Raw genomic sequence first — 27563 nt, forward strand, 5'->3', positions numbered from 1 at the left:
CAGGTTATTTGCTTAGTTTCCTTATTAGTATAGACAGAAGTGTGACTTCATGTGGAGTGTGTGGGTTCAAATCTGGATTTAAATCCTAGAGTCATCACCTAGTTACTTCTGATCCTATAGAATTGAGATAATGCTGACTCCAAAGCATTGCTGTAAAGGCTAAATGATTTATAAATAAATATAATCATCAATATCTGTTCTGTATATCTATCTATGTTTGCCCATTACTGTGCCTAGCCTGCTACTTAAGGCAGGTACCTTAACCTCATTAGGCCTTAATTTTTTAATTTTTATTTTGGGTGGGGAGGGGCAGAGAGAAGAGAGAGAGAGAGAGTCTGTGCACATTGTGGAACCTGATGCAGGGCTTGATCCCATGACCCTGAGATCTTGACCTGAGCCGAAATCAAGAGTGAGATGCCCAACGGACTGAGCCACCCAGGTGTCCAAAGCCTTAATTTCTTACCTGCAAAATGGGGATTTGAAAATACCTTCATGAGCTCTGACCAGAGAATTCAGAGAAAAAGATGCGCAAATGGCCTTTAAACATATGAAAAGATGTACAGCCTTGCTTTTAAGAGAAATGTAAATTAAAACTATATTGAGATACCAGATGGTCAAAAATCTGAATGTTTGACAACTTTGGTGAGTTGTGTGGGAATGGGTACTCTTACACCTTGATGGTACAGCCCCTGTAGAGGAATATTTAATAATATCTAGCAAAGTTAGATATCCATTTACCCTTTGACCCAACAGTCTGACCTCTAGAAATCTATCGCAGGTAAAAACTGACAAAAATTTGCTAAATTTTTCTTCTCTCTCTCTTTTTTTTTTTAATGTTTATTTTTGAGAGAGAGAGAGAGAGAGAGAGAGAGCGCGCGCGCTAGAGAGCCAGTGCAAGTGGGGGAGAGGCAGACAGAGCAGGACACAGGATTCCAAGTGGGCTCTGCGCATTAACAGCAGCGAGCCCTATGTGAGGCTTGAACTCATGAACTGTGAAATTATGACCTGAGCTGAAGTCAGATGCTCAACCGACTGAGCCACCCAGATGCACCCCAAATTTTTTCTGATAGCACACAATACTACAAATAACCCAAATGTCCTTAACTGGGGGCCTAGTACTCCCGACAGTGGAGTACTATATAACTGTAAAATAATTGGGCAGTGTCTCTGCTGATCTCCAGTACAGTTGACCCTTTAGCAACATGGATTTGAACTGTATGGGTCCACGTGTACATGGACTTTTTTCAAAAAAATATATGTATAATACTGTAAAACTCCTATGATTTTTTTTTAGCTTGCTTTATTGTAAGAATATGTATGTGATACATAATAACATACCAAGTACGTGTTAGTTGGTTTTTTATATTATTAGTAAAGCTTCCAGTTAGCAGTAGGCTATTAGTAGTTATGTTTTTCAGGAGTCCAAAGTTATATGCAGGGTTAGGATTGGCACCCCTTACCCCTTGTTTTTGGGTCTGCTATATATGTAAATGTATGTGTATGAGTGTGTATATGTTTAAAGCAAGGAATAGGACAGTGTGTAGTAGACTGCCTTTACCTAAAAAAGTATACATGCGTTTATATTTTAAAACATTATGGAATGACCACCCCTAATAAACATGCACGGGAAGGAAGGAACAGAGTAGAGGGAACGAGATTAAGATTGCAAGCTAAGTTTGTTGAATATTCCTGGTTTTCTAAATTAGACTTTGAAATAATGTACATGTTTTACATAATTATAAAGCAAAATTAAATAAAATGAAATCAAAGCAAGAAAAATTGCTGAAAATTGAAAGCAAAATGAAACAAATGTTTACCAGTATATGGAGTAGGTGGTTTCATCCCATGGAAAGGGATTGTTTTTTCCTACATCCTTCCTGGAATATATTCTTTTTTTTTAAGCTTATTTATTTATTTTTAATTTTTTTTATTTATTATTTTTGAGAGAGTGAGCAGGGAAGGAGCAGAGAGAGAGAGAGAGAGAATCCGAAGCTGGCTCTGTGCTGACAGCAGAGAGTCTGATGGGGGCTGTAACTCATGAACCATGAGATCATGACCTGAGCCAAAGCCAGCCGCTTAACTTACTGAGCCACCCAAGTGCCCTTAGTTTATTTATTTATTTATTTTGAGGTGGACAGAGAGAGAGCATGCGTGAGTGTGAGAGGGCGAGAGAGAGAATCCCAAGCAGACTCTGTACCAGCAGCACTGAGCCTGATGTGGGGCTTGAACTCACTGAGATCATGACCTGAGCCAGAACCAAGAGTTGGACGCTTAACTGACTGAGCCACTCAGGTGCCCCTTAATAGAATATATTCTAAAGATTAAAAAAATTGTTTTCAGTAATTTTATTGTTAGTTATTTGATTTTCCCATTCTGAAGCTATCTGTAAATCTATTTTTATGTGTAGTAGGATTCTGTAAATGTCATTACAAACCAGAATTTCATTCTGATAGATAATAGAAATGTAAAACAGAATAAGTAAATATCCTACAATTCTAAGTTTGAATTAGAAATAGCAATGTGAACTCCTGATGTAATTTCTCTTAAAAAGATATATGTACAATGACTTACCTTTAGTATCAGATTATGTACTCTTAAGTATGATTAAAAAGAATCAGGGCTTTTTGGAGAAATGGCCAATTACAGGTATAGGGCAGGAACATCTTGTCATAGAAAGCAAGGAAAGAATTCAGAGAATACAGGGAATAAAAGGATTCCGTGGCCAATATGAATGGGCTCCCACTAAGCAGAGGTAGGACAATTTAAGTATCCATACATGCATACATACATACATACATACATAAGTGGCACTGGATTAAATTTAAATATGTTAAAATCTAAAAGTTTATAATGTAAAAAAAAATAGTTGCAGGAAGAACAATAAAAGTAGAAAACTGGTATATAATTCAATGAAGTTAATATATAAAATTAGAAAATTTTAGGTTTATTCAAATACATTTTGTAGCAGTGTTTAAAAGTACAAAATTATAAAATAAATGGTTTAGGTTAAAATGATCTCATACGTAGGTCCTTTTCAGTTTTAATTTTTTAATTTAAAATTTGCATCTGGGTGTCTGGGTGATTCAGTCAGTTAAATTTCTGACTTCTGCTCAGGTCATGGTGTCAAGGTTAGTGAGTTCGAGTCCTGCCTTGGATGAGCCCCGCTTCTCTCTCTCCCCCTCCCCCTCCCCCTCCCTGTCTCCATCTCTCTGCGCTTTGTGGTATTCTGTGTTTCTGCCCCTCGCTCACTTGGGCTGTCTCAAAAAATAAAATAAAATTTGTGTCTGTTCTTTTTTTGCTAAATTTTTTTTGCTTATTTTGTAACTAGTATATGGTTATTAGAGTGCTCTATTTGACTTTGTGTTAGTTGTAATATTTATCTTAAAATTGGTTAATAATGTTACTAAAACATGATAAAATGTTAACAAAAAGCCAAATGCCAATTAAATAGGGCAGAAATTGGCAAACCATGTCTATAACAGACCTAATAGTAATTTTAGGCTTTGCTGACCATACTATCAACTCTGCAGTTGCAACATGAAAGCAGCCAGAGATAGTTTGTAAATGGATACATTTATTGGCTATGTTCCAGTAAAACTTTATTTATAAAAATAGGCCCCAGGCCTTGATATATAGACTACTACCAGTTTGGTGTTTTTTTTTTTTTTTTTTTTTACACCTTTTACATCTTTCTTTCTAGGTACAAGGGACCACTGTTAGAAGAGCAAGCCCTTACCAAGGCAGCAGAGGGTGGACTGTCTTCGCCTGAATTTTCAGAGCTCTGTGTTTGGTTAGGCTCTCAGATAAAATCATTGTGCAACTTGGAAGAAAGTATCACTTCAGCTGGTATTGCCATTGTATTTTGTTTTTCTGTAGTAGTAAAATGAAATGATGGCTTATGATTTATAGTTTTACCTGCAATGTGCCTGCAAAGAAAAATCAGTAACATTATGAAGAACTGCAGTATGTGAAACTGAATACCTTTGGGTTAAATTTTACAGTAATTCAAAATTGGTTCTTAAATTTATATAAGATTATAAACAACAACTGTTTACGATCTTAACCTTAGTATCATTCTTCAGAGAAAGTAGAGTCTGAATTTGATTATTTAAAAGGTTAAATTTTTGAATATTGCTTACTTTGAATTTAGGTTTTGTTTTTGTTGTTAAGGTACATGTAATTCCTAATTTAAATTGAATTACCATGCCTGTAATTCAGGACATGGATTCACGTAGAAATACTTCTCTAAAAAACTCCTGTGCTAGATCAGAAATGTTTGTTTAATTTGTTACTGTCTTGGTAACTGGAGTCCTTGTGGCTCTTTGGTGGAATTTCAGATAGCAAATTAAAATGAAAAATAAAAAATTGAGCACTTGATAGGGTACAAAGTAACCTTCTCTTCTGGAGCTGTCCTTTTAAATTGTTTTCCTTTCTTGACAAATCCAGTAGAATTCCCTTGAAGCAAAGTAAAATTAGCTGAATTGAAAACATGTGGCACAAATTCATACATCATTAGATTATGAAAGATAAGCAGTGAAGCTCAAATGATTGCATTTTTTATCTGAATACGTAGAAATACAATAGAAATACATCATTTGCTGTGAAGCCACTTATAGTCACAGTAACACTTTCGGTATTTCATTTACTGACGTAAAATAGTTGCAGTTTATCTGCTTTTGTGGAAAGTCCATTGGAAAACAGGGATTGAAATATAAAAATACTTATGTCATGATTAGATACTTAAGTTCTTAAATTTAAGTGTTCCTTTTTTTATGTAGAAATTGATTATCTATACCTTAGCATGGGGGTGTCACACATGTAAGGATTTTACGTCAAATTGAAAATTTTTAATTAAGTATAAAATTGAAATCAACTAGCGGTAGATTTTATAGTTTCAGATTATATGGTAAAGTGTTCGGTAAGTGTTTTATGGTTTTTCTTTTTTAAAGGGAGAGATGATCTAGAAAGCTTCCAGCTTGAGATAAGTGGGTTTTTAAAAGAAATGGCATGTCCGTATTCTGTACTCATATCAGGAGATATTAAGGACCGTTTAAAAAAGAAGGATGACTGTTTGAAGCTTCTATGTAAGTTATCTTTCTTTGAACATTTAAACTCATGTGTTGGATGTGGTTTTTGTTATGTTCAAGATTTAGAAATTTGATTAATGAAGTTTTGGACATTTTGTATGTTAAACAGATTTTAATATTTGACTTAAAATATGAAGCTGACTTAGCAATACTTATATAAATGTATAAATTCTAATGTGCTGAGATTTCTAACACTTAAGATTTATTTGGCCATTGTAGAATGCTGTGTTTGTGATTTATATACTGTTTTAGTAGTTTTTTTTTTCATGTAATTCATCACTCAGCATTTATACCTAAATGAATAGGTTGGTCATTTAGAGCCCTGTTTATTCTTAAAACTCTGAAACTAGGCAGTTAAGTGCATTATTAGATCTTGTTTTTAGTGCTAGGCATTGAATGAGAGTTGGTTCAAAAATATTTACTGATCTATTATTAAACTGAAAACTGCTCTAGGCACTAGGGTTATATCAGTTTTTAAAACGATTGTGCCCTCTGGCCATTTGAATTCTAGTGAGTGTGACCTGTTTTTGTCAGGGGTGAGTTTGGAATATAGATTACCCTATATCCAAACAATTACCACAACTAATCCATTTATTTGTATTGGGGTCCTTTAAACATTTTTAAAATTCAGTTAATTTCATGCTGTTTTCAAAGTTCTACAGACAATGGTCATTTGAAAGAATTTTTCTAGCATCTGTTATTGAAGATTTCTGTTATTTTAGGTTGTACCGTTTATAAAAAACTCCATTTGATATATTCCTCATAGGCTGTAGTGTTTGTTTAATTGGCGCAGAAATCATAAGTGTTAAGTGGTGGTGATAGAAGTGTTGACATTTGAATTGTCTTGTGTGGGTTGCAGGGGATAAAAATTATGCTTCCCCCCCCCCCCCGCCTCCCAACACCCTTTTCTTATACTGTTTCCCCATCTTCCTCCCATTCAGTAGGAGTCACTGATTTAAGGAACCATTGTTAGTGATGGGAGAGCACAGTAACCCTTGGGGACAGAAAGGAAGCTGAGAAGCCTTGGCCCAGAGGAACATGGGCGCTCTGTTAGTGAGAACTGTGTGCTCCATTGTGTTTCCCTTTTTGCCTTATCTGCTGAAAATCTGAACGATAATAGCAATACAGGTTTCTGGTACAAGTAAAAATAAGGAGGTAAAAGAGAAATTGGTATAATTTTTTCTGATGATGAAAATGTATGCCTGGAAGATGGGGCAAAACAGAATTAGTGTTAAACAGGTACAGTATCAGTTAGGGAAGATAAAAATGTTTTTGAGTTGGGTGATGGTTGCCTACCAGTGCAAATATACTTAATGCTGTTGTATGTTTATAAATGGAATGGTAAATTTTATGTTATGTGTTTAAAATTATATGTTCATAGAATTCTTATAAAGTACAGAGAATTGTTAAGAAGAAAATCATTGATAATCTCACTCCTCAGAATCATCAATTGTTTTTGGTGTTATTTTCTTTTCCTTCTCTTTTTCCTTTGTACACACACATGTAAGTAAGATTAAGAGCCTATCGTAGATGCAGCTCCTTGTCTTCCTCCTTCTCATTTAATGTATTGTGAGCATTTCCCCATCACTTAATATTTTTTTGGAAAGAATAATTTAAATGGCTACAGAGCATTCTATGCTATGGACATAACATTTTTGTACAATGGGTGTTTAGATTCTTTTCTATTTTTAATTGTTCATGTTTTTGGCTACTTTTACTTAAAGATTATAAACATTTAAAAATAAACTCTAGGTATATATTACCATATTTTGTTCCAGAGTTGTTACACCAGTTCCCAGTCTTACTGCCATCTCTTCTGTCTTTGTCTTGACTCTGTGTTTAAAACGTAATGAAGCAGTAAGTCTCTTCATACTTTTCTTGCAGTGTTTGCAACATGTATAAAACAAAAAGGGCCAAAGTCCTTAGTATGTGAAGAGCTTTCATAAATCCAGAAGAAAAAGATAAAAACTCAGTGGAAAAATGCGTAAAGTGCGAAAGAAATGAACTGGCACTCCACAGAAAAAAGTTTTTAAAAAATTGCTTCTAATCATGAAAAGATGTATCACTCAAAGTTAAAGAGTTACAAAAATAAAATGACAGGATACCATTTTTCACTTAACAGACAAGTAAATAACAAAAATTAAAAAAAATGTGATGATACAAGTTTGGGGGAATATGCATCCTCATATACTGATAGGCATTAAAATGTGAGAGAATAACTGTTAGAACAGTTTTTTATTTTATTTATTTTATATATTTTATTTCACTTAATTATTTGAGGGCAAATTCTCAATATCACAATTAAAATTCACCTACCTTTTAACTCGGAAATCCCGTAACTAGGAATACATATTTATTTCCCTAAGTGTACACAGATATATGAAAAGGGTGTTCATTATGGCATTATTCATAGTAGTTAAATAGAAATGGTATATCTTTGCAGTGATGCCACTATATAGCCATTAGATTGAAAATAGATCAAATGTGATGGTATGGAATGATTTCTGAGATGTATTGGTAAGTTTTAAAAATATATACAGATATGTGCAGTACACTCGTTTATATAAAAGAAACAAAAGCATGTAGATGGTAGATATGCATTCTCAATATACATACACATATGCCTAAAATGATATCCCAGACATTAATGTTGATTGCCTTTGGAGAAGGGGAATCTGAAGATCTGTGGTGGGAAGAAGACTTTTCACTGTATTGTTTACCATCTGCATGGATTAGCCTTTTAAATACTAGACTGAACTCTTGTTTGTAGTATTACATAGAGCACGTTCCCACAGAACAAAGGCAGACCAGCTTGGATTCTGTCCAGAGTACACATTTTTGAAGAACTGGTGATCTGTTTGAATGAAGTTTTGAAATCAGAGGGACCTTGGCATAGTCTTCATAAGTACAGTTTGATACATACTGTCTTCACTTTTTGTGAGCTCCTTAGACTATCATGTGTAGATCGCAGGGAAAAGTCTTTAAATCAGTGGCTCTCAATCCTGCCTGCCCATGAGAATCACCTTGGGTCTAACATCATACACATACTTAACTCCTACTGGTTCAGAATCTGCTGGTTCAGAATCTTTGAGGGTCGGAGATGTTGTGTATTCATTTCCAGACCACTGCAGTAAAGTGAATATCACAGTAAAGCGAATCAAATTAATTTTTTGGTTTCCCAGTAATATATATTGGGTTACCCCAGTAAATATAAAAGTTACATTTACAGTATACTGCAGTTTTTTTAAGTGTGCAGTAGCATTATGTCTGAAAAAAACCCAATGTACATTAATTAAAAAATGCTTTATTCCAAAAAAATGCCAGCTATCATTCAACTTTCAGTAAGTTGTAATCTTTTGCTGCCAGAGGGTCTTGACTCTATATGCGAATGGCCTCTGATCGATCATGTTGGTGGTTGCTCAGGGTTGGGGTGGCTGTGGCACTTGCTTAAAACAAGGCGACAGCGAAGTGTGCTGCATGAGTGGACTCTTTTACAAACATTTTCTCTATAAAATGCGATGCTGTTTGACAGCATTTTACCCACAGTAGAACTTCTTTCAAAATTGGAGTCCATCTTCTCAAACCCTGCTGCTTTATCAATTAAATTTATGGAATATTCTAAATCTCATGTTGTCATTTCAACAATCTTCACAGTATTTCACCATGGGAAGATTCCATCTCAAGTTACCATTTTCTTATCCATCTCGTCATCTGTTACGGTTTGTCATGAGATTGTAGCAGTTCAGTCACATCTTCAGTTCTGCTTCTAGTTCCCTTGCTGTTCCCACGACATCTGCAGTCTTCAGCCTTCAAAGCCATCCATGAGGTTCAGAGTCACCTTTTTCCAGACTCCCGTTAATGTTGGTATTTTGATCTCTTTCCTTGAATCATAAATGTTCTTAATGACATCTAGAGTAACGAATCCTTTCCAGAAGGTTTTCAATTTACTTTGCCTGGATCATCAGAGGAATCACTATGGCAGCTGTAGCCTTAAGGATTATATTTCATAAATAGTAAGACTTAAAAGTCACAATTACTTCTTGATCTGTGGGCTGCAGAATGGATATTGTGTCAGCAGACATGAAAACAGCATTAATCTCATTGTACATTTCTACGAGAGCCCTTGGGTGCATTGTCCATGAGCAGTCGTATTTTGAAGGAAATCTTTTCTTTTGAATAGTAGGTCTCAACAGTGGGCTTAAAATAGTCAATAAACCATGCTGTAAATGGATGTGCTTTCACCCAGGTTTTGTTGTTCTATTCATACAGCACGGGCACAGTAGGTGTAGCATAGTTCGTAAGGGTCCTACGATTTTTACAGTGGTAAATGAGCATTGGCTTCAAGTCCCCAACTGCATTAGCCCCTAACAAGAGGATCAGCCTGTCCTTTGAAGCCAGGTATTGATTTCTCTCTAACTACGAAAAATCCTACATAGCATCTTTCAATAGAAGGCTGTTTCATCTGCACTGAAAATCTGTTGTTTAGTGTAGCCACCTTCATTAATTGTCTTAGCTACGTCTTCTGGATAGATATCCAGGGTAGCTTCCTGCAACTTCTATATCACACTTGTTGCTTCACCTTGTACTTCATGCTGTGGAGATACCTTTTTTCCTTAAACTTCATGAATCAACCTCTGCTAGCTTCAAATTCAAACTTCTTTTCTGCAGATTCTTCACCTTTGTTAGCCTTCATAGAATTGAAGGGCATTAGGGCCTTGCTCTGGATTAGATTGGCTTAAGGAATGTTGTAGCTGGGTTTGATCTTGTATTCACACCACTAAAATTTTCTCCATATCAGCAGTCAGGCTGTTGCACCTTCTTATTCGTGTGTTCACTGGAGTAGCACTTTTTTAATCTCCTTCAAAAATTACCAAAATGAGGGGGGACGGACGCCTTGGTAGCTCAGTTAAACGTCCAACTCTTAATTTTGGCTCAGGTCATGATCTCACAGTTCAGTTCATGAGAGTAAGCTCCGCGCTGTCAGTGCCAAGCCCGCTTGGGATTCTTTTTCTCCTTCCCTCTCTGGCCCCTCCTGTGCCCATGCCCCCTCCTTCTCTCCCTCCCTCCCTCTGTCTTTCCCTTCACCCCCCACCCAAATAAATAATAAGCTTAAAAAAAAAAAAGTACCAAAATGTGACGCAGGGATACAAAGTGAGCAATGTTGGAAAAATGGCAATGGCACTGATAGACTTGTTCAGCACAGGGTTGCCACAAACCCTCCATTTGTAAAAACGCAATCATTTGTGAAGTGTAGTAAAGTGCAGTAAAACTACTTTTAAACAGTTTCTCAGATATTTCTCAGGTGAAGTTGAAACGACTGTCTTGTGGGGTGTGTAGGTAGTATGTGTGCATAACTTTATTTATTTAAAAAAATTTTTAGCATTTATTTTTGAGAGACAGAGACAGAACCAGAACGTGAGTGGGGGAGGGGCAGAGAAAGAGGGAGACAGAATCCGAAGCAGGCTTGGATGTCAGCTGTGCTGACAGCTCAGAGCCTGATGCGGGGCTCAAACCCACAGACGTGAGATCATGACCTGAGCTGAAGTCAGATGCTTCACTGACTGAGCCACCTATGTACCCCTGTGTGTGCATGACTTTAAACAAAAACAAAATTCAGTATTTTAAACACTATAGAATTTAAAACAAAACTGTAATCATGTAAGAGTTTTAAGTAATTTGCTTAAATATGGCTATTGAAAGGATTAAATGACATGGCAGTGAAGGGACTTGTGAACAGCCGGGGGTGGTCTATTCTAAAGGCCAGTGGTTATTCAAACCACTCTGTCAGCTTATAGGTTGGTTAGAGCTAACATTCTCCCCTGGGTTGAGCACTCTGTTCATATGAGAAAATATTTTCACTTTTACACTTATACGTTCTTAAATTGTTGATTTACTACTGGTAGGTCTCTCCTACTAGACTTTAAACTCTGCAGTAGGTACTATCCCATTTTTTAAAAGTTTCCTCCTGCCCTCTTTAATTTGTCTTTGTGATAAGAATACTTAACATAATGGTCTACCCTCTTAGCAAATTAAAAAAAATATATTTTTTTTAATGTTTATTTTTGAGAGACAGAGCATGAGCAGGGGAAGGGCAGAGAGAGAGACACACAGAATCTGAAGCAGGCTTCAGGCTCTGAGCTGTCAGTGCAGGATCCGATGCAGGGCTTGAACTCCAGAACTGTGAGATCATGACTTGAGCTGAAGTTAGAAGCTTAACCGACTAAGCCACCCAGCAAATTTTTAAGTATATGATACAGTATTATTGTTAACTAGTCACTTTCCTATAAAGTTGGTCTCTGGGACTAAATCATCTTGTATAATTGACCAAAATTTATCAGACTTTGCTTGTGATGACTCTGCCAAGTCCTTCTGATTTGAAAGCTTCATTAAAACAGATAACCTGTTTTTCAGAAATTTATATTTGATAACTTCCAGTTTTCCCCCTCCCCCAGCCCCTGGCCACCACCATTCTACTCTCTGCTTTATGAATTTGACTGTGTTAGATTGCTCAGAAAAGTGATATTGCATAGTATTTGTCCTTCTGTGTTTGGCTTATTTCCCTTTGCCTAGTGTCCTTCAGTTTCATCTGTGTGGTTGCAAATGGCTGGATTTCCTTTTTTTTTTTTTTTTTTTTTTTTTTTAAGGCTGAGTAATATTCCATTGTATGTATATACCACATTTTCTTTATTCATCTGTTGAAGGGCACTTAAATTGTTACCATATCTTGGCTATGGTGAACAGTACTGCAGAGAACAGGGCAGTGCAAATCTCTTTGAGATCCTGATTTCAGTTCCTTTGGATATATACCTAAAAGTGGGATTTTTAAGAAGTTCTTGCATGTTTTAACATTATTCATTTTTCCTTTTTTCATTATAGTGTTTTTAAGTACAGAGCTTCAAGCTTTACAGATACTACAGAATAAGAAACGTAAAAATTCTCAATTAGATAAAAACAGTGAAATTTATCAAGAAGTTGAAGCTATCTGTGATACTCTTGGTGTACCCAAGTCAGCAACTTCTGACATTCCGCTTATGCTAAACCAAGTGGAATCAAAGGTATCGTATTTATTTTTCATTTCCCAAAAATGGAACTAAATGCTAACATGTAAATGTACTGAAAATGAAAATATTTCCTTTAAGATGCATTCCATTTCAAGAGAAGTTTATCTTCCTGTAAAGTAAATTTTGGATTCTGAGTTCATATGCGTATGTGACTTAATTTGCCAATAGCTAATATTCAGGAATCAGATCTTAATGAGTGAGGGCCTTTAGGCTTTGCAAGAGTATTCTGTGATAGAAATCACTTTGCAAGTTAAAGGATCCCTTTCCTAAGTAAAGTTAGAATGTAGTATGATGAAGTAGAGTAATCCAAAGTTGAAGGCAAACTACATTTTTAAAAAAATGGGTATTGTTAATAGAATTGTAATGTGGTTGTCTTTGGCAGTGAGCAGTCACAGTTTCTGGTGGATAGGTGTTTAGGAAATGTTTCTTGTATAGAAAATAAATGAATGAATAAGTATCCTGATGTAGTTAAAAACAACCACAAGCTGTGTACCTCAAACTTTGTGAAATTTTCTCTTCAATTATTAAACTACTCTTCTTCCCTGTTGAGCCACATATTAGAGAGAATGCTACCCTTGCAGTCCAAATTCCAGCCTGTTTCCTAGGATTCCTCTAGGGGAATAACACAGGATTCATTTTAAAGGAAAAGAATGTTCTTACTCTCAAGAACAGGTTAAAGCTCCATTTTTATACATGCTGTGTTATACTAAATTCTTGGATAAAATATTCCTGCATTGATAATTTAGGAACTGAAAAGATAAAAAGATTTGTCTTAATTGAACATAACAGAATTTTGCTGTCATTAAGATGAAAACACAATTTTAAAAACATTTTTTCTTTTTGTGGAACCTGCAGACCAAAGAATAACTCTTTTTGAATCACTCAAAAGCGTTATGGAGTTAACAAGTTACTCTTCAATGCTTTTCTCTTTTCCTCTGGATTAAGAATGATCTAGGGTTGGCTAAAATGTCTGGGATAATTTCACCTTGAGACAGATATCTAGGCTTTTTCTAATCTTCCTGTGCTTCTACATATTGATCCCCAAAAGGCTTTTCTTTTTTATGGGTCTCAGTTACAATTAAAAATATCCCTGAACCTGTTGTTTCTCTACTTGCAGTAGGCTATGCATAATGCCTACGTTCAAGTGCTGGCAGGCTAATCTGAAGGTACTTGCTACTGTGGCCATGGTGGCCAAATATTTTCCTAAAAGGACTTTGTTCTCCATTCCTTATTGAATATGCTTTGTCACCATTGGGAAAGAAAATTAGTGTTTTCTAACTTGAAGCTGTTCAAGTGTGACTCTAAAGTAATTATAGTAATATTAATGGCAAACATAATACATTTACTGTTGTAAATGTTTACATATAATAATTCATTTAATTCTCACGTCACATATAATGAGGTAGTTGCTATTATCTACAACAGCCATATGAGGAAACTGAGGTGCTGAAAGATGGAATAAATTGGACAAGCAAGTTTCTAAGTAGTAGTGGCAGACCTGAAGTTTAAATACAGGCAACCTCCAGAGTCTGTGCTCTTAACTTCCTCTCTATTTGAGTTGAACTCTCAGACTTACTGAAACTGTTGTCCAATGTTGAAATCCTGGGAATGGAACTGAGCATGATTAGATGTAAGAAGTTATAAGTAAACATTCAGAATCCCTCTCGAGTGAGGAGTTACAACTCAGACTTTTAGTAACATATGAAATAATCAAAATTGGAGGTGTTTGCAAGAGTTGGTAAATCTACAGAAGTTGAGTATCTTAAGAAAATAAGTTAATTCTTTATAATAAGTAAGAATTGTATTGTTGTAGAGTAGATTTGCCATGAAGCTAATAGAGCTTAAGCTTTGGGGCCTCTCATTTGTACAAGGCTTTCTAAGCTAATTTTTTAAAAAATAGCTTTCTCAAGGTAGAGTTTACATGTCATAAACTTCACTCACTTAAAATAGGTAATTAAATGAATGTTATTTAGAAAGTACAACCATCATCAAAATCTAATTTTAGAACATTTCCATCAGCCTCCAAAGAAACCTTCTGTCCATTTACAGTCACTCCCCATCACTACCAGCAGTTTCCAAGTTAATTTTGTGTTCACGGTTTTTAACTTTTTCTTAAAGAATGCCCTTAACATTAAATAAGCTTGATATTCCTCAAAATCTGAACTGTCTTGATTGTACCTTATAACCTATATAACTAAGAAACTGTAGGTATGTCATTCTGTTTTGAAATTGTTTTTAGATAATGAAAATTTCTTCAGTTAGGGTGAGCCCAACTTAGGCTATCATTTCTCAGTCGTTTTGTTCGGGATAAATTACTGTTATTGGAATGGCTGATATTGCTAGAGCAAAAACAAATGTCTAATAACTTCTTTACTAAAACAAAAGTGTTGCAAGTAATTCAAATTAGTGGCTTTGCAAAAGTTATGAAATGTGTATGTGGTGACTATAATTTAGAGGACTTGCTCTCTTGCGTTTGGCTGAACAATGAAACCAGAATGCTTGCATTTGGCATGTATACAGAAGTATGCATAAGAGTGTGCCATTTCAAGGAGAAGCTCCCCAAATTATTTCACATAAGGCCACACAGATTCTCATAGTAAAACCTTTCAGTAGCTACTTCTTTAGTCGTCTATATACATTATTTCTTATTCTGGAAAAGAAGATACTCTGCACTGTGCTGATATTCTTTCCTAGTATGTGAAGGTATATTTCATTTATTTTACTTTAACATTTCACTTATTCAGCATTCAAAACAGCATTTTAAGGATAATGTTTTAAATTAGGGATATACTTTTTCACAATCTTTTATGTTTACTTTTAGGTGAAGGATATTCTCTCAAAAGTCCAGAAAAATCATGTGGGAAAACCACTGCTGAAAATTGATTTAAATCTGGAACAGGCGGTAAAATACCTTGCTTTATTCGCTTTATGTAATTAAATTAGTGAATATGACTTAATTTTATTAGTGGACACCTAGGTTTTACAAGGGGTAGCATACCTTTATTACTTTAGAGAATTAAAATGGATTGACATCCTAGAGTAATAGGTCCTGGCATTTCGGATTATAAATTGTCCAAGAGTATAGATAGCACCCAGTATGTTAGCATAGTTGTGATTAGAAAAAGATAGTAGCTCAAAAGCCAACAAGGTGGAAATTTTTGGCATTTTCTTTCCTTATTGGTCCAGACCACTTAGCAAGTAGATGTTTTACTTAAAACGCTTGATTGAAGATGAGGTAAAGTCTCTCAGTTGTAGAGTTTAATTCATATGTTTAGTATTTCTGAATATCATAAATGTTCTCTCAGATACTCTTTATTATTAAAAAAATTTACCATAAAGTTTCATGGGATCAGAAAATGGTTACCAGGCACAGTATCTTTCAAATCAGGAGGTATTGACCACAGTTTTCAAATTTCTGTGTATACAGAGTGTAAAGTTTATGATTTTTGTTTCTGAATTCTTTAGGAACAACTAGAAAGGATCAATGAAGCTCTTTCCTGTGAATATGAATGCCGCCGGCGGATGTTGATGAAACGATTAGATGTGACAGTGCAGTCCTTTGGTTGGTCTGATAGAGCAAAGGTAGGGCTGTTTTCCCATTTGTGTCCTGTAGGTGGTACTCTGTGACAGCTCTTCAGGCTGCACTGTTTGTCATTATGTAATTGTGCCACATTTGCACTTACCACTTACTCTGAAGCACATGCCCAGGCCAACTACTGCTCTTACATAATGATCCTAGTCTTTTGTAAATCCCTGTTTGCAGATATCTTGATTTCTTTCCAAATGTTTTCACATTGATTTTAAACTACTACATGTTGTGATTTATGCAGTGATAGGCATAAAAGAAGGGGTATCATATGAGGCAGTGAGATAGATACAGTAAACAACCGGTCAAGAAAGGAGACCATTGGAATAGGTGTAGGTAGTGCTGATGCCAGAATAAGTCTTCTGAAAGGTGTTGTAAGGCTCTGGACTGTGTTCTGGTTTAAGAGGAGGTTGGATGGTGGGGGCATTCCCAAATAATGGATTTATCACATAGCTTTCTAGGGAGCTGTCTCCCATCACTCCCATTTTATGCCTTTAAACTGTATTCAAGCTTCGTCTGGGTACCCTGCCCCACTCTGCATCATAGTCTAGAAACTCTCCAGACAGTAAGCTGGGACAGTTAATAGGGCTCGCATCCTTTGCATCCCCTGTTTCAGGGATTACTGTTCTGTGCTCCTTGATGTCCAGTGTGTGGAAATCACTAGTTCACATGGGTTGTCCACTTTTGTTTCAGGTGGGATGGTAAATCTGGTGCCTCTTACTCTCACATATCATACCATCATCATCGTCGTCATCGTTATCGTTACGTTTTTTTGTATTGACTAGGCAGTTCTACCCCATGTTGTATCAGCTGGGGCACTTGTGCAGCTTCATTCAGCTGATGCTGGGACTGGGCTGGAATATTCAAGATGGTTGTCTCATATGTGTGGGTTCTGCTGATTGTTGGTGTGCTTTGCCTGTCTTGGTTCTTAAGTGGTCTCTGTTTCTACGTGGTGTTTTGTATTGGTTTACTATGGCTGCTGTAACAAATTAGCATACACTTAGTGGCTTAAATAATGAACATTTATTCTTATAGTTCTAGAGATCAGAAGTCCTAAAATGAAGGTATTAGCAAGGTTGCATTCCTCCAGATACTATAGGGGAGAATCTCTTTCCTTTATATTTTCTAGCTTCTTAATGCTACCTGCATAGCTTGACTCGACTCGTGACGTCATCCTTTTATCTTCAAAACTAGTAGTGTAAGATCTTCCAGTCTTTCTGTTTCCATTGTCACATCACCTTTTGTGTCTCTCTTACAAGTATTCTTATGATTATACCGGGCCCACTCACATAGTACAGGATAATGTTTGTATCTGAAAATCTTTGAATTAATCACATCTACAGCTGTCAGGTAACATATTCCAGGAATTAGGATGTAGACATCTTTAGGGGAGCTGTTTTTTAATTTACCAGACACCTCATCTTCCTCACCACTATAGGAGGTGATTTTTCTGAATCCTTGCATTCTGAAAATGTATTTATTCTCTTGTCACATTTGATTGATAGTGTGGGTAAATATAAAAATCTAGGTTGAACCTGTTTTTCCCTAAAAATACTGAAGGCATTGATTCATTGTTTTCTAGTGTTTCGTGCTACTGGTGAGAAACCTGATGTAGTTCTGTGTCCTTTTGGATAACTTTTAAAATTTTTTCTTGGGAAACTTTTGGGCTTTTTCTTTAGCTTTGGAGTTCTGAAATTTCATAATAAGTATTCGTATGGGTCTTTTCCATTCATTGTGCTAAAACAGTAAATGGACCTTTGAATGTATAGACTCTTTTTTTTTAAATTTTTTTTTTCAACGTTTTTTATTTTATTTTTGGGACAGAGAGAGACAGAGCATGAACGGGGGAGGGGCAGAGAGAGAGGGAGACACAGAATCGGAAACAGGCTCCAGGCTCCGAGCCATCAGTCCAGAGCCTGACGCGGGGCTCGAACTCACGGACCGCGAGATCGTGACCTGGCTGAAGTCGGACGCTTAACCGACTGCGCCACCCAGGCGCCCCTGAATGTATAGACTCTTATCTTTTATATTTTTCTTCGTTAATCTCTTTCATTTTGTTTTATTTTCTCTTTCTGAAATTCTTATTAGTCAGATTTTGGACATCCTGTATACATCCACTTAAGTTGCTTTATTTTTTCTCCCATTTTCTATCTGTTTTCCTTTTTTGATACGTTTTCTTAGAAATGCCCTCAATTCGGGGCGCCTGGGTGGCTCGGTCGGTTAAGCATCCGACTTCGGCTCAGGTCACGATCTCGCGGTCCGTGAGTTCGGGCCCTGCGTCAGGCTCTGTGCTGACGGCTCAGAGCCTGGAGCCTGTTTCAGATTCTGTGTCTCCCTCTCTCTGACCCTCCCCCATTCATGCTCGCGCTCTCTCTGTCTCAAAAATAAATAGACGTTAAAAAAAAATTTAAAAAAAAAAAAAAAATTGAGGGCATTTTTTTTTTTTTAATTTTTTTTTTTTTAACGTTTATTTATTTTTGAGACAGAGAGAGACAGAGCATGAATGGGGGAGGGGCAGAGAGAGAGGGAGACACAGAATCCGAAGCAGGCTCCAGGCTCTGAGCCATCAGCCCAGAGCCCGACGCGGGGCTCGAACTCACAGACCGTGAGATCGTGACCTGAGCTGAAGTCGGACGTTTAACCGACTGAGCCACCCAGGCGCCCCCTCAATTTTATTTTGTATTTGGTATCGAATTTTTGTTTCTGCCATCATTTTTTAATTTCCAGGGAATCTTTTTGATCCTGTAGTTTTCCTTTTTTTCATATTTTTTTTCTTGTTTTATGGATGTATTATCATCTTAAATAAAAATGAAAAATTAAAAAAAAAGGGTCTTAAATTATCTCTGTTTCCTCCAGCGTAATTTTTTATTGGTTTTTCTTAGTCTCTTGCTTATGGTGGTTTTCCTCAAATGCAGGATGGTTCTTGGTTGCTCATATTAAGAGCAAGATATTGAAAAGCTTTGTGCTTTGCTTTTTAGATTTCACATATAAGTAAAATCGTAGGGTATTTACCTTTCTCTGTCTGGCTTATTTCACTTAGCATTAAACCCTCTAGATCCACTCATGTTGTTGCAAATGGCCAGACTTCATTCTTTATTATGTCTGAATAATATTCCATTATTTGTTTATATATATGTGTATACACACAGACAATCTCTCCACATCTTTTTTTATCCATTCATCTATCAGTGTCCCCCGATAGGTTGCTTCCTTATCTTGGTTATTATAAGTAATGCTGCAGTGAACATAGGGGTGCGTGTGTTTTTTCAAATTAGTGGGTTTTTTCCTTTGGGTAAATAGCCAGAAGTGGTATTACTGGATCATATGGTAGTTCCTATTTTTAATTTTTTGAGGACCCTTCATAATGTTTTCCACAGTTTCTGCACCAATTTATGTTTCCACCAACAGTGCATGAGGGTTCCCTTTTCTCCACATTGTTGCCAACATTTTTTATTTCTTGTCTTTTTGATAGTAGCCATTCTGACAGGTATGAGATGTTATCTCATTGTGGTTTTGATTTGTATTTCACTCATGATGAGTGATACTGAACATCTTTTCATGTGCCTGTTGGCCATCTATAGGTCTTCTTTGAAGAAATGTCTGTGTAGGTCCTCTGCCTTTTTAATATGATTTTTTTGGATACTGAGTTGAATGAGTCCTTTATGTATTTTGGATGTTAAACCCTTATTGGTAATATCCTTTCAACCATACCTTCAGTAGGTTGCTGTTTAGTTCTATTGATTTCCTTTGCTATGAAGAAGGTGTCCTCTTTGGTGTCATCTCATTTGTTTATTTTTGCTTTTGCAGTCCTTGCCTGGGAAGACAGATCGAAAAAATACTGCTGAGACTGATACCAAATAGTTTACTAATTGTTTTCTTTCAGGAATTTTATGGGTTCAGGTCTTAATTTAAGCGTTTAATCCATTTTGAGTTTATTTTTGTGTATGGTGTAAGAAGATAGTCCAGGTTCGTTTTTGTACATGTAGCTGTCCAGTTTTCCATTTATTGAAGAGACTGTCCTTTCCACATTGTATATTCTTGCCTTCTTTGTTGTAGATTAATTGACCATAAAGCATGCATTTATTTCTGGACTCCCTGTTGTGTTAAGATGATCTATGTGTCTGGTTTTTGTACTACCAAACTGTTTTGATTATTATAGTTTGTGTACAGTTTAAAATCAGGGAACATGATATGTACAGTTTTGTTCTTTTTCACAATTCCTTTTGCGAATTGGGGCCTTTTCTGATTACGTAGGAATTTTAGTACTATTTTATAGTAGTGGTATTCTGGTTCTGTGAAAAATACTGTTGGGGTTTTGATAGAGATTGCATTGAATCTGTAGATTGCTTTGGGTAGTATGGACATTTTAATAATACTAATTCTTCTGATTCATGAGCATGGTACATCTTTCCATTTATTTGTATTCAGTTGCTTTCATCAGTGTCTTGTAATTTTCACTGTACAAGTTTTTCCCCTCATTGGTAAATTTTATTCCTAAGCCTTTATTCCTAGGGTTTTGATTTGTTTTTTTATGCAGTTGTAAATAGATTTGTTTTCTTAATAACTCTTTCAGATAGTTGTTACTAATATATACAAACAACAGATTTCTTTATATTATCATACAACTTTACTGAGTTCATTTATTGGTTTTAATAGTTTTTTGGTGGAGTCTTTAGGATTTTCTGGATACAATATCAGGTCATCTACACTTAATGACAGTTTTGCTGCTGCTGCTGCTTTCCAGTTTGAATGCCACATTTTTTTCCCCTCCTTGCCTAATTGCCCTGGCTAGGACTTCCTCCATCTTAGAGGGCAGTCTTTCAGCTTTTCACTTTTGAGTGTGATGTTTGCAAAGGTTTTGTCTTATATGGCTTTTATTTTGTTGAGGTATGTTACCCACTGTGTTGAGAGTTTTTATCATTAATGGATGTTGAATTTTGTCAGATGTTTTTTTCTGCATCTATTGAGATGATCGATCATAAGATGTTTTCTTTCTTTTTTTTTTTTTTTTTTTTTTTAAGAAAGAGTGTGAGAGAGAGTATGTGTGAGAGGGGAAGGACAGAGGGAGAGGGAGAGAGCATCTTAAGCAGGCTCCAGGCTGGGCATGGACCCTGATGCGGGCTCAATCTCAGAACTGTGAGGTTATAACCTGAGCTGAAATCAAAAGTCAGATGTTTAACAAACTGAGCCACCCAGGATTCCTGCCCAATCATAAGATTTTCATCCTTCATTTTGTTAATGTGATGTATCTTGTTTGATTTACAGATGTTAAACCATCTTGTGTCTGTAGAATAAATCCCACTTGATTATGGTGTATATTCATTTTAATGTAATGTTGAATTCGTTTTGCTAATCATTTGTTGAGGAGTTTTGTATCTGTGTTTATCAGGGATATTGGCCTGTAATTTTTTTGTTAGTGCCTTTGTCTGGTTTCAGGGTAATGGTGGCTTTGTAAAATGAGTATGGAAACATTCCATCCTCTTCAGTTTTATGGAATAATTTGAGAAGGGAATCGCGATTAACTCTTTGAATGTTTGGTAGAATTTAGCTTTGAAGCTGTCTGCTCCTGAACTTTTTTTGTTGGGAGTTGTTTGATTCCTGATTAAATTTCATTGCTAATAATCAGTCTATTCAGATTTTCTCTTTCTTCATGATTCAGTCTTGGAAGATTTTATGTTTCTAGGAATTTATGAATTTCTTCTGAGTTGTCCAATTTGTTGGCATATAATTGTTCAATAATCATCTCTTAGGGTCCTTTGTATTTCAATGCTACCAATTGTAATTTCTCTTTCATTTCTTAGTTCTGTTTGGGATATTTTCTGGATGGGTCTGGCAAAAGGTTTTTTTTTTTGGATGAGTGGCAAAAGGCTTATCAATTTTGTTTATATTTTCAAATAACCAGCTCTTTGTTCCATTGATCTTTTCTGTTTTTTGGTTTTTTTTTTAATCTCTAGTGCATTTATTTCTGTTTTGATCTTTATTATTTCCTTCCTTCTGTTAACTTTGGGCTTTGTTCTCCTTTTTCTAGTTCCGTTAGGTGTAGAATATTTGAGGTTTCTCTTGTTTTTTGAGGTAAGCCTTTATTGCTGTGAACTTCTGTCTTAGAACTGCTTTTGTTTTATCCCAAGGATTTTGGAATATTGTGTTTCCATTTTCATTGTCCCAGTATTTTTTTATTTTTTTCTTTGATTTCTTTGTTGACTCATTGTTTTTTGGTTTTTTTTTTTAACACGTTTAATTCCACACGTTTATTTTTTCAGGTTTTCTTTTTTTTTTTTTTTAATATTTATTTTTGAGAGAGAGAACGAGAGAATGAGCAGGGGAGGGGCAGAGAGAGAGGGAGACACAAGATCAGAAGCAGGCTCCAGGCTCTGAGCTGTCAGCACAGAGCCCAATGCAGGGCTTGAACCCACAGACCACGAGATCATGACCTGAACCCAAGTTGGATCTTAACCAACTTAGCCACCCAGGCACACCTCCGATTTTCTTCTTGTAATTGATTTCTAGTTTCGTGCTGTTGTCGTTGGAAAAGGTGCCTTCTAGGACTTCAGTCTTCTTAAATTTATTGAGATTTCTGTGGCCTAACATGCCATCTGTCCTGGGGAATTTTTTGTGTGCATTTGAAAAGAATGTATGTTCTGCTTTTTTATGTAATGTTTTGTATATATTTATTAAGTCCATTTGGTCTAATGTATTAAGGCCAGTGTTTCCTTGTTGATTTTTCTATCTGGATGATCTATCCATAGGTGTAAGTGGGGAGTTAAAGTCCCCCACTATTATTGTGTTGCTCTCAACTTTTCCTTTTATGTCTGTTAATATTTGCTTTATATATCTAGGTACTTTCTTGTTGGGTACATAAATATTTACAAATGTTATATCCTTCTGTTGGATTGACCTCCTTTTCATTGTGCAATACCCCTGTTCATCTTCTGTTATGGTGTTTGTTTTAAAGTCTGTTTTGTCTGATAAAAGTATTGGTATCCAGTTTTCATTTCCATTTGAATGGAATACCTTTTTTTATTCCATCACTTTCATCCTTTTTTATCTTTAGATCTACAGTGTCATGTAGGCAGCATATAAATGGTCCTTGTTCTTTTATCTGTTCAAAACGGACACGTACCTTTTGATTGGAGAATTTGTTCCATTAACATTTAAAGTAACTATTGATAGGTATGTACTTAATTGCCATTTTGTTAATTGTTTTCTGGTTATTTTTATAGTTCTTCCCTGTCTTCTTCCCTTGCTCTCTTTCCCTGTAGTTTGATGCCTTTCTTCAGTGTTAGGTTTAGCTTCTCTTTGCTTTATTTTTTGTGTATCTATTAATAAGGTTTTTGGTTATGGTTACTATGAGTTTCACATATAACCTATATATATAGTGGTCTATTTTAAGTTGATGGTCACTTAGAATATGTTAATGAATGCATACTCTGCCTTGCCACCAGTGTTTTATGTTTCTGGCATCATATATTGTGTCATTTTATTTTATATATCCCTTAACTAATTATTGTAGTTATAGTTGTTTTTACTACTGTTGTCTTTTAGCTTTCATACTAGCTTTCATACTAGCATTATAAGTGGTTGATCCACTCCCTACCTTTATTATGTAATTGCTTTTACCAGTGAGATTTTTTTCTTTCATATATTTCCTTATTTCTAGTCATGGCCTTTTATTTCTACTTAAAGAATCCTTTTAATGTTTCTTTTGGGATCTGGCAAGTGTTGATGAACTCTGTTAACTTTATCTTGTCTGGGAAACTCTTACCTCCCTGTCAATCCTGAATGATAACTGTGCTGGATAGCATATTCTTGGTTGTAAGTTTTCCTTTCAGCACATTGAATATATCATGTCACTCCCTTCTGGTCTGCAGGCTTTTTGCTGAAAAATCAGCTGATAGCGTTATGAGAGTTTCCTTGTATATAACTAGTTGTTTTTCACTTCCTGTAAGTTTCTCTCTTTATCTTTAACTTTTGATATTTTAATTATCAATGTGCAATGGTATGGATCTCTTTATTTGGGTTTTTCTTTGCTTCCTGGACCTGAATGTCTGTTTCCTTCCTTAGGGAAATATTCAGCCATTATTCTTTCAAATAAGTTTTCTTGCCTGTTTTTTCTACTTTTCTCATTCTGGAACCCCTAGAATGTGAATATTAGTACATTTGATGTCTTGGAGGTCCCTTAAACTATCCTCATTTTTAAAAGTTCTTTTTTCTTTTTGTTGTTCTGATGGTGGTGATTTACAGTACCTTATCTTCCAGGTCACTTTCTGTTCTTCTTTATCATCTAATATGCTTTTTGATTCCCTCTTTTTTGTTTCATTTGTTGCATGTTTCAGCTTTGATTAGTACTGTCTTACACTTTTGAACAGTAGTACTGTCTTACACTTTATCCATTCTTCTGAGTTTGATGAGCATCTTTATGCCCATTGACTTTGAACTCTGTTTAAGATAACTTCTGTTTCATTCAGAGCTTTTGTTGAGGTTTTGTTTTGTTCTTTTTTTTAAGTTTTTTTTTTTTTTTTTTTTTTTACATTTCTTTATTTTTGAGAGACAGAGTGAGACAGTGCATGAGTCGGGAAGGGGCAGAGAGAGGAGACACAGTATCTGAAGCAGCCTCCAGGCTCTGAGCAAGCTGTCAGCACAGAGCCTGACACGGGACTTGAACCCATGAACTGTGAGATCATGACCTGAGCTGAAGTTGGGCACTCAACTGACTGAGCCACCCAGGCGCCTGTTTTGTTCTTTTATTTGGAATATATTTCTGTGTTTCCTCATTTTGTCTGACTCTGTTTCTATGTGTTGAGCAAATTGGCTACCTCTCTCCGGGTCTTAAAGGAGTGGTTTTATATAGGAGATGTCCTGTGGGGCCCAGAAGTGCACTCCCTCCTCATCACCAGAGCCACATGCTCAAGAGGCATTTTCTGTGTGAGCTACGTATACCTCCCTGTTCTAGGACTCGGCCAGTGGGTGAGGCTTTCAGTGGGGTGCCAGCAGCATTAGCATGTTAGATTGAGAGTTCCAAGATGGCACCTGCTAGCATCAGCACTAGCAAAGTAGAATGTGATCTTCAAAAGGGCCCCTGACGGTGTTTTCTGTCTCTAGAGTGTGTCTGAGCAATTGCCTGCCTGTCTGAGCAGCATGAGCCCTCTAAGAGCAGGTTCTCTGTTCCCTGTAGCTCTATGGTTTTCCTGGATGTAATCTCTGTTTTCCAAGTCTGGCTTTGGGGCTCTCTTCTCTCTTGTGCAGGATCTAGAGGTTGGAGTACCTGTGTGGACCTCCAACCCTTCACTCCTCAGGAAGAAGTTCCATGTTTTTGAAATTCTTTCCTGTCTGTGGATTGTTGTGTTGTGGTGTGGGTTTTTTCCCCCCCTCTGGGGGGGGGGAGGAGGTCTCTGCCACTTTGATTCCTCTTAGTCCCTCCTTGTGGAGGCTCTGTTCATTCAGTTTTCAGGGCTTTTTTTTGAGGGAATTATTCTATATGTAGTTTCATATTTGTTTTGACCAGGGGAGGTAGTGAGTTCAGGATCCTCCCGTGCCACCATCTGAACTGTCCTCTGAGAAACATTTGAGCATAGGAATCATAGAATAGCTATAAGGCAGAGTTGTAGAGCTGTCATTCATGTATTTTCTTTCAAAAAACATTTATTCAGCACCTCATATGTGTCAATCACTGTATGGGAGGTACCAGTTTTATAAATTTAATAGTTTGTTTATATATTGGGTCTCCAGCTTAACCTGATAGAATTTTAATGATGAAAAGGAATTTAAGAATATAAGGAAAACTATGAAATGTAGTGCACTAAAAGGATCTTAATATACTAATTTAGGATACTTTCAGTATGGACCTTAAGTTTACACAGAAATCCAAAACAAGTTTTTTTTTTTAAATTTTTTTTCATGTTTATTTTTGAGAGAAAGAGAGAGAGAGAGAGCATGAGCAGGGGAGGGGCAGAGGGAGACTGAGACACAGAATTTGAAGCAGGCTCCTGGCTCTGAGCTGTTAGCACAGATTATGACCTGAGCTGGCAGGCTCAAAAACAAGTTTTGACAGGTTGTTTTCTTTGAACATTTGGAGTGGCATGGACTCATGGGCACGTTGACTGTTTACTAGCCTTCATCTTGGGGACTTTGAGAAAATATGCCTGTAGGAAGTAACTTGATATTTATCTTCTCATCTTGGTTTTTTTTCTTCATGTTTTAGGTAAAGGAGGTTGTGTTTTTGTTCTTTATTCCTTAGTTTGGATGATTTTTAAAAATCTTTTTCTTAGGGTCAGTTTGTCTTTTCATTTGATCCTTTTCAATTGATTATATGAATACATGCATTGGACCCCAGGTTTTCTTGTTAAATTTAACACATCATTATTATTTTCCCCCTATTTCATGTGTCTGAGATTGTCGAATGACTCATAAAATACTGTTCTTTAGCATTTAAACTCTGCAGGATATTTTACCATCTAGGTATACTCTGTTGGTATTGAGGTTTTCTTTAATTTTATCTGTTTGACCCTTAATGAAATCCTTGGCAGCTGAATATTTGTTCATGTCCATGATACATTTCTAAAATGGGATTTTTTGATGAAATAATATGTATAAGTAGATTTTAATATTTTTGATGCATACTGCAGAGTTGCCCTTCAGAAAGATTATATATATTAGTATGGATAATCTGATTTCTTTTCTCTGTTATTTTGTTAGTATTGAGATAGGATTGTGAGTATAATTTTATAGTTTGCTTTTTTCACTGAACATATTGTGATCATTGTCCTGTAGCTCTAAAAGTTTTAATACTCTTTTTAAGTTAATTTTTAATTAATTTATTTTTTTTGAGATATGATTCACCATCTTAAAGTGTACGTACGGTTTAGTGGCTTTTAGTTTATTTACTATATTTTTGTTACCATTACTACTGTCTAGTTCCAGAACATTTCCATCACCCTAAAAAGAAACATGTACCCATTTTCTGGCAGCTGCCACTATGATTTGCTTTCTGTCTCTTTGGATTTACCTATTCTGACAGTTCTTATAAGTGGAATCATACACTATGTGGCATTTTATGTCTGGCTCCTTAGCATAATGCTTTCAAGATTCATCCGTTGTTTTTTAATATAACAGTACTTCCTTTCAGTATCCTTTTTATGGCTGCATTATATTTTATCATATATAGATGCCATAGTTTACTTTTTTATTTTATACGTTTTTTTCCTGTGTTAATTGCTAGGAATATTAATATATGTAATTTTTATTTGTAAATTTCAAAGTATATTCCTATGGTGGATTCCTAAGTGGAAATTTACTGTGTCAAAGGTTATGACTCTTTAAAAAAAAAAAAAAATTTTTTTTTAAGTTTATTTTTTTGAGAGAGCGAGAGTGCAGAGCCTGACACAGGGATCCAACCCACAAACTGTGAGGTCATGACCTGAGCTGAGATCAAGAGTTGGATGCTTAACCAAGTGTGCTACCCAGGTGTCCCAAAGCTTATGACTCTTGATGCTCTTGATTCACATGGCCAAATTGTTTTCTGGAAGGTTTTTATGAATTTAAACTCCGGCCAATAGAGTAAATGAAATTTTGTCCTCACTTTAGTTTGTTTAATATTTAGAATATTAACAGTTTGATTGCTAACTTGATGGTTAAAAAGACTAAATTGTTTTAAGTTGTATATTTTCATTATTAGTGAAGTTTAACTTTTTTCCATAAGCTTATTAGTCATTTGAATTTCCTCTTGTTTCGAAATTTCTTTTTGTCTTGCCTTTTTTCCCCTTTGGGTCTTCCTGTTTTCCTTTTGATTGAGCTTTTTATATATTAAGGAAGTTAGCTAGTTGATTTATTTGT

General features: G+C 35.8%; 1 protein-coding gene across 1 annotated transcript in view; it reads left to right on the forward strand.

The window, feature by feature from the left end:
• FAM98B (family with sequence similarity 98 member B) overlaps window positions 1–27563 on the forward strand; it is a 37939-nt gene that overhangs the window by 4683 nt on the left and 5693 nt on the right. Inside the window, exons 2-6 of the mRNA XM_049613306.1 lie at window positions 3701–3846; window positions 4950–5084; window positions 11964–12142; window positions 14970–15050; window positions 15614–15730. Coding sequence (XP_049469263.1) covers window positions 3701–3846; window positions 4950–5084; window positions 11964–12142; window positions 14970–15050; window positions 15614–15730 — 658 coding nt within the window. The remainder of the gene's footprint in view (window positions 1–3700; window positions 3847–4949; window positions 5085–11963; window positions 12143–14969; window positions 15051–15613; window positions 15731–27563) is intronic.

This window comes from Panthera uncia, assembly GCF_023721935.1.
Source record: "Panthera uncia isolate 11264 chromosome B3 unlocalized genomic scaffold, Puncia_PCG_1.0 HiC_scaffold_1, whole genome shotgun sequence".
NCBI classification, from domain to species: domain Eukaryota; kingdom Metazoa; phylum Chordata; class Mammalia; order Carnivora; family Felidae; genus Panthera; species Panthera uncia.